Consider the following 11,648-nt stretch of genomic DNA (forward strand, 5'->3'; position numbering starts at 1 on the left):
AAAATGAATTTAAAAAGTAAACTCTCCTAACATAGGCAGTTTATACTCAATTTTTATCAACAGAAAAATTTCAAATTAAAAGTTTACCTCTTTGGATAAACGTGTAAACAAGTCTCCTCCCCTGAGAAAATCCAAAATAAGATATAGCTTCCCTTCTGTTTGAAAAGCTGAAAAGATCAATTAAAAAAATTAAACATCATCTAATTTTACCCATGATCAGAAGAATAACACACCTAGTAATTCACCCTTATTTTCATTATCAAAATGGCTAATTGTTCTTCCTCCTTTGTGCAAAAAATTATTAAAACAAACTAAATAACTGTTCCTCTATCATGGATCAAGTAACTCTCATGCCACATGAAAGCAAAGCAAGTCACCAACAGAATTTCTAAAAAAATAAACTATACTTAGGTTAGTCAGCATTTCAAGCCAGATTTTGGAAGTAAAAAGCCTAGATTTGAAAGGGCAAATTAGCAACTAATACATGTATTCTAAAACATCTGGAGACTCATCATAACAGGGAGATCTCATACAGTTTGCAAAAGAGTGACAAGTAAAATAGCAAAAGCTACATTATTTAAGCCACTACAGAGAGTGATAGAGATCTGAGATTTGAACTATAGGAAAAACTGGATCCTAAAAGAAAAATATAAACTGAAAAAAATGAACAACAGAAACTACTCTCTATCTCTTTTTTTTAAGTTAACTTTCTGCATGACATGTTAAGAGTACTGATTTCCTCCCCGGCTCCACATGAATAATTTTTCTATGGCTGTCCATACTATTAAAATTTAAAGGCATATTCCTACCAATTTGGATGCAACTGGAAGTAATGCCATTGCATATGTTTTCTATAGAGTAAATAAAGCAAGAATAGGAAATAATTAAAAAAAAAGTGAATGACGTACAAAATATAAGATGTTTTTGAAAAGAACAGCTAGATATAAATAGATAACTGTTTTTTAATAAAGCAGAAGGCTACAAGACTCTCAGTCATATTAAAGTGCATGAAGTTAGCCATGTGCTTACTTTGCATAAGAATTATTACACAGCAAGTGTTTGCACTATCAGGATTTAGATAGCTAATTTTCTATGATTCTCTGAGCCACAAAGCAAATATTAGGTACTATCTTGACAAGCACCTGTTTTTATGATATATATATACATGAATTTTTCTGCAACTCACCATAATGTAACTTGACAATGAAAGGGTGGTTAACTTCTACTAGGATATCACGCTCCAATTTTGTCCGAGCCCGATCTCGAACTGCAACAGAACATAAGCAAGATTTAACAAAATAATAATAAAAAAAGAAATTTACACTCTAAATCAGTATTTCTCCAACATTTCCTGATGTACTTCATATTGTAGGCTGTAGTATTACAATTGTCTGCAGGTCACTATACACAGAAGAGGTTTGAAAGATAATTTATTTTATAGTGCAGAGTTTTTTGATAAATCTCTAGGCATTTCAATTTGCTTCGGTTTCTGCTACTGGCAAAATCTGACACTGGGTAAATAAATCTTAAAAAAGCACAAAGGAAAACAACCATCCTTCAGTCTGCCCTATAATTAGTTAAACTTTTAAACAGTAGAGCAGAACTGCCCCAGCTATGTACAGAAAACATAGCCATTTTCTCTACTGTTGAAAAGTAGGGAGAATGAGTTATAGCAAACCAAACTTAGAAATACAATTATGCTATTAAAAAGATGCTTATATTAGTTTAATTCATTCAAACAACTTGAGCCAAGTATTAAGATATTAAGTACCTTCACAATTTGGAAGGGATTTTTTTTTAAGATTTCCTTTCTTTATTATGAGCTTAGAATACAGAGTATTTATTCAACGTAGTGTGTACTTCAGGCAATCTTACTGATTTTAAAAGGGCATCAGACATCAGAAGCAGTTACTGCTCAAGCTGCCTGTGCTGTCCCACCGTGGTGGCTCAGACTGGGACATGTATCCGTTCCTATATAGATTAAACTAAAGGAGGACCATGCACAGATCGATGAAGACCGGCAGGGCCGTCAGCTGAGCACAGCACCTGCTTCAGCTGTTCTAGGCAGCTTCCCTGCTTCTCCAGCCAGTGCCTTGTTCCCATCTGAAGCTCCAAATCTACCAGGACACGGAAAAAATTCAGAACTCTTACAGATGAGAGCTAGCAAAGTTAACTACAGTGGTTTAGGATGTTGCATTTCTCTCCTTTTCCCTTATTCTACATTTTGCTACTGCCCCTTTTCCAAATCATACAACTTCTTGACGGAAGCACCCCAGAGCAATGAAGTCCAGTCCAAAGTTTAAGTTGCTGGCATTCCTTATGCAGTTAACAAACCAGGGTTCTCAGATTAAAACATAACAAAGCAGGGAAAAAAAAAAAACAAGTCAAGAAGCAATAAGGTCTTTTAGAAGTTTAGCTATCTTTTCCCAGAAATGGGCATTTACAATAACACAGGTAATTGTGGAATGAAGTTATATAGATACATTTTCATGAATGAAGCTATCAATTTTCCATCTCCCTGCAGAACAGATTCCTAAAAATGGAAGCACATGAAATAAGTGCTCACCAAACACGGAGCAAACATCACATTTTCATTTTGACCTTTACATCTAAAGTCATGAAAATGTCAGAAGATAATTATGGGATTTCACTGTTCCAAGGGTTCATATGAATTACAAAACTGAAATTCAGAATAGTCTTTTTAAGGCAGATTCGGTTGAGAAAAAAATTCAAAGGACTTTTAAGTGCCTATAGTTACGCAACACTTACATGGATAACAAACCTTATTTCTGAAAAGCTAGAAAAGTCCAGATTTACAAAATCTCAACCAAAAAAAAGTATAAGAAAATGAACTCATTTCAGACATTACTATTAGCCATTAAAGATCTGACTTTTGTGGACAACAGTTTCCATATGCATACTGTTGGAAGTACTGATTTTTCCTAATACATTTGATGGCAGACTCTCTAGCAATGATTTGGCCTTGTTTCTCTCTCTCCCCATCATAAGGGGACACTGAAAGATGATACCTTCTATCAGAGTGTATTAATAAACTAGTCTCTGCACTAAACAAAGTTTTATGTGTGTATTCTTGGATTTGCCTGGACTATGTAGTTACCTCGATGTGTTCTGGCTAATGTAATTGCATTCCTATGAGAATACTCTCTCTAAATTTGATTTGTGAATCATGCGCAGTACTTTTGATTAAGAACTGGTCTTAAAGGGCATTTCTATCTTTAATTTTAGAACACAAAAATAGCTTTATGAAATAGATTTGAAAGAGCTCAAGAACCTTAGACAAATCAAGTAATACAGTGTATTATTTAAAATTACAATATTGGATCTCAAAAAATGTTGCAAGTACAGAAAAAAGAATTCATTTCAGTTAAGTTCACATTAAAATTTCAACAGTAACCTGCAATTTGCTTGCAACTCCACTATTCCTAAAACATTAATTGCAACCAAAAGACACTCAAAAGCATCTGAAAATTCAGATGCAAATTGTTAAGAAGTGCTGCATCCTCCTGCTAGTGTCACCTTTCTGCTCAAGCCTTTTGTATCCCTAAATTCTTAGTGCCCACAAGTCGTCTTTTTCATCCAAAAGTTAAGCTTCCAATTTCAGTATTTATCAGTCTCTGCCATCTGCCAGCAAAACTAGATCCACAGCTTGGACTGCAATTTTTACACATAAGGTTAAAGCACAATCAAAAGGTGATTCAGAGAAGCCCTCAAACGCCTTAAAAAAGCAACTGCTGAATGACCTTTGACTCCAGTTCTGAGCTATTAACAGACTGGAGAATGAAAAGGCTGTTGAGGATATCAGAGTACCTTAAATGAGTGGAAATAAATTTCAGAAAAATAGGAAGTAAATAATGAGAATAACACGTGCCACAAAACACAGAGGAATCACAATAAAGGAAACTGTTTAAAACCACTTACACTCACTGTAATCGTTTTAACTGAAAATGATACATAATGACATCTATGAGATAGATATTCAGCACTAGATCTTAAGCAGAAAAAAATTCAGGTTCAACATTTTAGCAGAAGTTAACAATTCAATGTGAGTTTTTGTTCCCCCCATTATTCTCTGAATATTTTCAGATGAAACCGTACATTGATGCAAATCAACATAATAATAAATAACACAGGTGAAGTACTACAAGTCGTTGGAAGTATCCCAAAATTATAATTGCATTTTTGGTACAGTCATGAGTTAGAACAACTACAAATAGACTTAAGCAATAAACAATGGCATAAAGCAACAAATATACATTCTGGTTAAGGGATTAGTGTGAAAGATCACTTTCATTTTAATCTACAGTAAAAAAAATATTATTCTTTTTTTTTTTCTTACGGAATTCTACAGAATTGATATTGTTCAGGTTTGAACTTATTTTGTTACTGTTACATTCCAGACCAAAACCATCTAAAGAAATAAAACATCTTAAAACTCATTTTTTTGCACAAGTAACTTTGATAATTAACTTAGGATTTTATCAAATATGTCCTACATCCAGAACAAGCACCAAGAGTTTTGGGAAAAGGTACTGTATACTTCTGTTTCAAAGAAAGACTTAAACTCCTGTTCTTAGAACTTGTAGAATAAAACAGCTAATATAGTGCACTTTAAAATACCATGACCTAAATATAAACCGAGCAAAAGGCATTAACTGTATCCTTGGTGATACACAGCAAATGAAAAAAGGAAGGATATTAAGTTTCAAGTAACAGCTCAGAAGCAAGTCAGGTGGCAGATGTAACACAACTACTCTATTAAACCACCACCACCTAATGAACTCGGCACGGAAAGGAAGCTGCTTTCCCCTGTAACTATCAATATAGCACTGTTGTTTACTTAATTCTTCTGGGTTTACAATACAAGGCAGAGGATTCTGCTATTTGTTGTTTGATAAAGTTCTAAAATGCAATGTGTAGAACAGAGTGTGAGTAAAGATTAACTTTTGGAAAAATGTCCCTCATGTATCTTTTTTTTTTTTTTCTCTCTCTAAACAATGCTTACCTTTCAAGGTGGCCTTTTTCAATACCTTCATTGCATAAAGCTGTCTAGCATCTGATCCTGAGATTTTTTTGACAAGAAAGACCTGCATTGAAAATTAAAAAGAATTCTTAAAAGACAATAAAGGCAAGAAATTTAAGTAGTTGGTATTATTTCAACCTTATTATTCCTTCCAATACTATTATTAGCTTCTTTGACAGTTTTAGATTCTGCAAAGTCAAATTTCTTTGCAGTTTTTCCTACTATTCCTTCATTTCATAATCTAAAAGGTTCATTCAAGACAAACAGTCTGCCAAACTAATTTTGGTTTAACTTAATTGATTTCAGTGAACAAAATAAAGGATGAATTTGGATGGTCTCAGAAGTTGAGAAAAATTCAAAACACAAAATTCAGCCTTTTAATATTAACTTCTAAATGGTTTTGTCTTATTAAAATTCATAAGGTGGCATAGTATAAGTGCTAATAAAAGAATTGTCAGACATGAAAATAAAAGTGTGTAGAAAGCTGATCAAGAAAACAATATGAATCAATGCATAACAAACTATTTTTTCTAAAAGTAACCTATAAAATTATTTGTGTCACAAATCCATGTTTTTTTTATGACACACTTTGGTTGAGTTTTGCATGTATCAATAAAGTACCACCAGCTTCAAGTAAAGCGTGTTTCATTTCTCTCTTTAGTGTAAGGGGATTTCTTGAGTGGGTTGGGTTTTTTTTGTTTCGCTTTTTAACATCCTTAATTCAAAGTGAATTTCAGTAGAGCCAAATTTTAGATTTACAAATGAAGAAGAAAAAAATAGACCTGCCACAGGTTTTCTGGCTATTTATTAAAAAGCGTAGAGACATGCTGTGGTACGTGAGAATGTTAAGTGCATTATATGAAATTAGTTTTATGTCTGGTTTTGTATACAATTCCCACTTGTGTTAACATCCTTTTACATTATCCAGAGATGGTCAGAACATCATCAAGAGACCTTGCAAAGCATACAAATTAGTGTTTTTATACTGAATGAGGAGTGACATTTTCCCAAATAATTAGAGAAAAATAATTTTGGGGTTTGTACTATTAACACTTTTTGCAAAAAGGCTAAAACAATTGAGGACAAAATTGGCATTTTTGCAATACTTTGTGTCAGTGAGACAGCTAATTATTTTTGCATTTTCAAAACTTGCCCCCTCCCAACAGTTATAGCACTGAATTTAGTAATATCAATAAAATAAAAGAGATTGTTGAAATGACATTTCCTTGACCCTGAATGATTTACTTCTCCTGATCTGAAGATTTCCAAACAAAAACTTGGTTATGATTCTAGATGAAATCAAACAACATAGGAAACCACCTTTGGAAACAGATTTCTCTGTGAATTTTGAGTACAAAAATTTTAGTTTGTAAACATCTAGATTTTCCAATATTAACTGGAACTGCTACTTCAATAATGTGACTAACAGTAACTTCCTACCACCGAGAGAGAATTGGACTAATTATTCTCATTTTCTGCCATATCCAAGACGGATTTGGCATTATATGCTAGAGCTTAACATCACATTCAGAACTGCATCTAAGGCTGAAAATGGATGTAAAGGCTCTGTTGTCTTACATTGCATATTCCATTCTGTTTCAGTGACCTGCCACCTGAAGTTAATGTTTTGCTTTCAAGTTGGATTTGGACAACTAAAAGTATGGATCATGTATACTTAACAAGATCTCAGTGTGGACAGTACTTCCTAAATACCAGAAACACTGAGTCTTTAACAAAGCTTCAAATAAATATCAAGGTACATTACGCCTTAACCAAATTATGACAGATAATGCCTAGCATGAACATGACTAGGGTACATCATGTTCACTTCAGTAGCCATTATTGCCCAAAATTTGTTCTTTACAATTATTATTGTTTACAAAAGTAAGTTCTGCCTATAGCTCCTGTACTGGTGATAACCTATCATGGGCAAGCTAGCAACTAGGAATATTTATCAAAAAAACCTTTCAACCCTTGCCCCTCAAACATAGAAGAAGAGTAGTTATAGAAAAATGACATTCCACTTTAACAGCGAGTACCGATTTTTTGTCTTTGAGATCTACATCTCATATAAACTAGAAAAAAAATATTACTGCTTTAAAAAGATCTGCCGCAGTTACAGTGGCTAGTTAGCACTAATTTAGAAAGTATGTTCTCTTGCAACATTGCCTTAATGCAAGATTGTGGCTGTTCTAAGTATTTCACCTCTAATACTATTCAGTGCTATATTCCTGAATAATTGGCTCCATAAGAGTTCAGTTACTAACCTTTCCAAAGGATCCTTGTCCTAGTACTTTCAGAAGTTCAAACTGTGAAGGATCTGCTTTCTCATGTCCTTCCTTTACATGGTGAGTTATTGCAATTTCTTTGATATTTCCTTCTTCCTGGTAGAGAAAAACAGTGGAATAAATTTACATTAATGGTGCATCTTCCTAAAATGTTTGTAAACTCACAATATGTTGAAAAATACCAGCACCATAGAATCCAACAAACTACACACTCCCAAATGTAGATAAAAAACCAGTATTAGTTCAGTAATCATGTGGCTTAAACTTTTAGGGATGCATCGGAATCCAGACAATAATGGAGTTGACAATAACAAGTCAGTGATTCCCAAGCTTTTGTTCTTAGACCCATATTATTTGGTTCATTATCTCCACCTCAGATTCACAACCCGTTAATGGAAACCAATCCTCTTAAGAATTTAGTCCTCTTAAAGCACACCTGGAGTGTATCACATGGACCATATCTCTTAGGAAAGCCTTCCCTTTTAACACTCGAATGACAACCAGTATGCTGCAGTGATGTAAATGCTCACCTTCATGAGGCAGTGTAAGACTCGAGACACTTCCCCACAAAGCAGCACACCCTCCACCCCCACTTTAGCAGCAATAAACTCACCACCTGCCACTGAGACATTTCTGGTGAGGAAAAGAATCTCATTGCCTCTCTTCTCCAGGACAGTCTATTCTATAAAAGCTGCCAGTCTCCAGCATTCCCCCTTCTGTGAGAAACTAGTCACCAGAAAGCTCTTAAAGTGCACTGAATCTCCTAGTATTTTTATGCTCTGCACTCAGTTCAGTATTTTCTGCACAAAATTTGAAAATCCCCTGAAAAACAACACTCCTTGCCACAAAATGAAAGAATTTCAGAACTTACCAGCAACTGCTCAAAAGTAAGTAAAAAACTTCATTCTTATCAATGTCATCTGAAGAACTATCTAAGCATTACACGCAATCCAAACTAAGCAGTGCTGACTGTAAGTTAACTTACATAACACAAATATACTAACCACAGTTTCAACTTTTTGTGCATTCTCTTCCCATTCCTTCTATGGGCTATAGTGAACAAAATAAATCTGAGAATACTTTTCCTGTGTTTAATGAGGAAGTCTCAGATCTATTTTACAGAATTACAGACAGGTTGAGGTTGGAAAGGACCTCTGGAGGCCACCTGGTCCAACGCCTCTGCTCGAGAAGGGCCACCTACAGCCAGCTGCCCAGGCAGTTCTTGAATATCTCCAAGGATGGAGACTCCACAAACTCCCTGCACAACCCGTGCCAGGGCTTGGTCACCCTCACAGTGAAAAACTGTTTTCTGATGTTCAGAGTTTGTGCCCATTGTCTCTGGTCCTGTCACTAGGCACTGGCTCTGTCCTCTTTGCACCCTTCCCTTCAGGTTGGTCAAATAGGATTTCACTTTTGTGAATCCATGCTGACTAACCCGTTACCTTTTTGTCCTTCATGTGCATAGAAATGGTTTCCAGGACCAGTTGTTCCATCACCTTGATAGGGATCAAGGTATGGCTGACCATCCCTAGCTCCCTGCATCCTCCTTCTTATCCTTTTTGAAGACAGGAATAACATTTGCTTTCCTTCAGTCCTCAAGCACCTCTCCCAGTCACCACAATCACTGGAAGATAATCAAGAGTGACAATGCAATGACATCTGCCAGGTCCCTCAGCACTCATGTATGCATCCTATCAGGGCACATGGACTTACGTATGTCCAAAGTATTCCTTGACCTGACCCTTTTCCACTACGGGTATGTCTTCCTTGCTCCAGACTTTGCCCTTATCTATATTCACCAAAATGTGCACTAATTAATTCTAGTTATGAAGAAGAGGCAGCGTTGTAAAGCTGTGCTTCTGCAGTACTAATTTATGCATTTTTCAAATATTCAGCAAAATTTATGTGCATTAGTTAGTGCTGAAAGCATCCTTTTGTACTTGGTCATTTCTGTGCCACTTATATGTGCACAGCAACTGTCCATATACATCTTTGTGCTCAAACACATGCTTCTCCTAGATCAACATTTCTCTTTCAAAAGATTCTTCTTTCATAAGATTCTTTTTTCAAAAGATTCCAACCAAAGTTGGAAACAAACTGCATGCAACAAATCCTGAGCATGTGTGTGTGAGACAGTGTATACATATACTAAAAAAATAATCTAACGTACACTTTGAAGTAATGCACAGAACATCCTGGCAACTTTTAAAATCAGAAAATAAAAAAAGATATTTTAATGTGAAGAACTTCAAGTTGTCTTGGGTGTTCTAAAATTAAGATGACCAATTAGGAGAGGTGCCAGTTTTCATTGTAAGACTGCCAACATTTTGCATGTGTGCACATATACGTATGCTGTGTACTACTCCTAACAAACACAGACTCCTTTTTCCTTTCAAGAGAAAATGCTACCATTGTTGACTCAAGGCTGAATCTTTACAGAGTTCGAAAGAAATACTGATTCCTTCTACTTGCCAAAGGAATTATTTGCTGGTGGACATTTGCATTTTCATCATTTAAATTAGTATATGATCAGCTCGATTACATACTACTTAAACCACCCACTGCAATCTTAGAGAATCCCAGAAAAGGAATTGCACAGTAGAACAGATTGCCAAGTACATATTACTTTGGATACTTTGATCCATTTCTGCTTAGCTGTTTTATCTATTAGCTCCTTGGCAATCTTGACAAAAAAAAAAAAGAAACGTGTGAAACGGAACTTCCTCATATCTTTCCATTATCAACCCAGATTCAAGGACACAAAGCGATCAGGTGGACACATTGCTTTAAAAGCATCAGAAAATATAAAAAAGATAAGAAATGAAGAAGAAAAGATATAAACTTGTTCCCTATACTCAAACAAAAAATATTTTTTAATGCAATGTAATTATTATGCAACCAACTTCCCAGTGGTTATTTTGGGCACACTCTAAAAAAAAAACCAAACTACTCAATCCGTCACTTTGCATTCCTGATTCTAAGAGAATATTTCACAGTTTCTCAGGGTTGAGATACTCTTCAGTCCTTATAAGGCAGATGTAATACCACTCTGTTTTAAAACGAAATAGAGCTCAGATCATATCCTACTTTAGTAGCTTGTCCATAATGTTTGGGAGAAAGATTTATGATGAATAGTCACCCACAAATTTGCAGTTTCCTTTTCTGACATAACTGCTGAACCTGTTATTTTAACCTAAACAATATTTTGCAAATGCAGTTAAAAATACAAAAGCTAAGCCTTTTATAGAAATGCAAATTATATGCTGAAGTAATCAACCCTCACTGTACCCACTACCTACCTGAATTAAAATAAAAGCCTTTCACGTTCAAAAAGAAATCTCTTTCTCAGCCAACTAATTATGCTAGTTGATAGATGCCATCTTACAGTGAGCTGGAAGAGAAGCCAGCTGTTCAGTCTGGTATTGAGTTTGTCTCAAGCTCCGCCTCTGATCATTCCCTGATATTTGGGAAACAAAAATTGTCCCGTATGATTATTTCAAATTAAATGAGATGATGTATAGGGTGCTGAAAGATTCCTCTCCTTTCTTTCATTCTCTGACAACTTTCACACCACTACAGACACTCACTCAGCAGTGATTTGGCTGTTGCATTGGTGGAATCTTTTTTCCAGTTATAACTACACCCTACAGCCTATATTTTACTCCTGTTATTTATAAGCTTGGAAAGCTCTGCTTTCTCAAGCCTTATACTGCAGCAACGTCTAAACAAAAGTCCCAAGATATAAGATTCTTTTTCTAGCCACACAGCTCTTTTAAGGCTGCCTTCACACTCGAAAGTAAAACTGCCACAGAAAGCCGCATTAAAAAAATAATACTGTGTTAGTCAACTTAAAGTGGTTGCTACTGGCTTCTGTTATTGTGAAACTAAATATAGAATACAAGGAAACAAAAAGAAGGTAACATTACTCTGAGTTTCCGTAACATTTCCGTAACAATATAATAGTGTAAAATCAACACTGCTCTAGAAGGGAAGTAAGTGACAAGTTTGGGTATGAATTTAAAACACCACTATTTCAGAATAACTTCCTGTATTGGTATAGTTTGCAAGTCAGAACTATTCTGATCAGTAAGTATCTCACATAAGTAAGCTCTTAGTAACGTACCTCACAATGTATGTCTATGCACAGCAATGCATATATGAATAGGAAAGAACACTGAATGGACTATATTCCACAGACAAGTCAAATCTAAAAGAGAAAAGCTTAAAAAAAAAAAAAGGGGGGGGGGGGTAGTCAAAAAACAGGTGCTTCCTAGGCTTCAAAATTAGCCAAAACATGTTCTGTGGGAGGTACCTCTTAT

At 35.2% G+C, this 11,648-nt stretch overlaps 1 protein-coding gene across 3 annotated transcripts in view; it reads right to left on the minus strand.

Annotated features, from left to right (window-relative positions):
• Positions 1 to 11,648, minus strand: part of RPS6KA3 (ribosomal protein S6 kinase, 90kDa, polypeptide 3) — a 70,170-nt gene that overhangs the window by 35,288 nt on the left and 23,234 nt on the right. For all 3 annotated transcript variants that reach the window (XM_014960284.1, XM_014960283.1, XM_014960280.1), the window contains exons 2-5: positions 7,309 to 7,425; positions 5,024 to 5,105; positions 1,187 to 1,267; positions 88 to 167 (exon numbers count right to left, since the gene is read on the minus strand). In XM_014960284.1, coding sequence (XP_014815770.1) covers positions 88 to 167; positions 1,187 to 1,267; positions 5,024 to 5,105; positions 7,309 to 7,425 — 360 coding nt within the window. The remainder of the gene's footprint in view (positions 1 to 87; positions 168 to 1,186; positions 1,268 to 5,023; positions 5,106 to 7,308; positions 7,426 to 11,648) is intronic.

The sequence above is a fragment of the Calidris pugnax genome, unplaced genomic scaffold, assembly GCF_001431845.1.
Source record: "Calidris pugnax isolate Ruff unplaced genomic scaffold, ASM143184v1 scaffold188, whole genome shotgun sequence".
Lineage (NCBI taxonomy): Eukaryota > Metazoa > Chordata > Aves > Charadriiformes > Scolopacidae > Calidris > Calidris pugnax.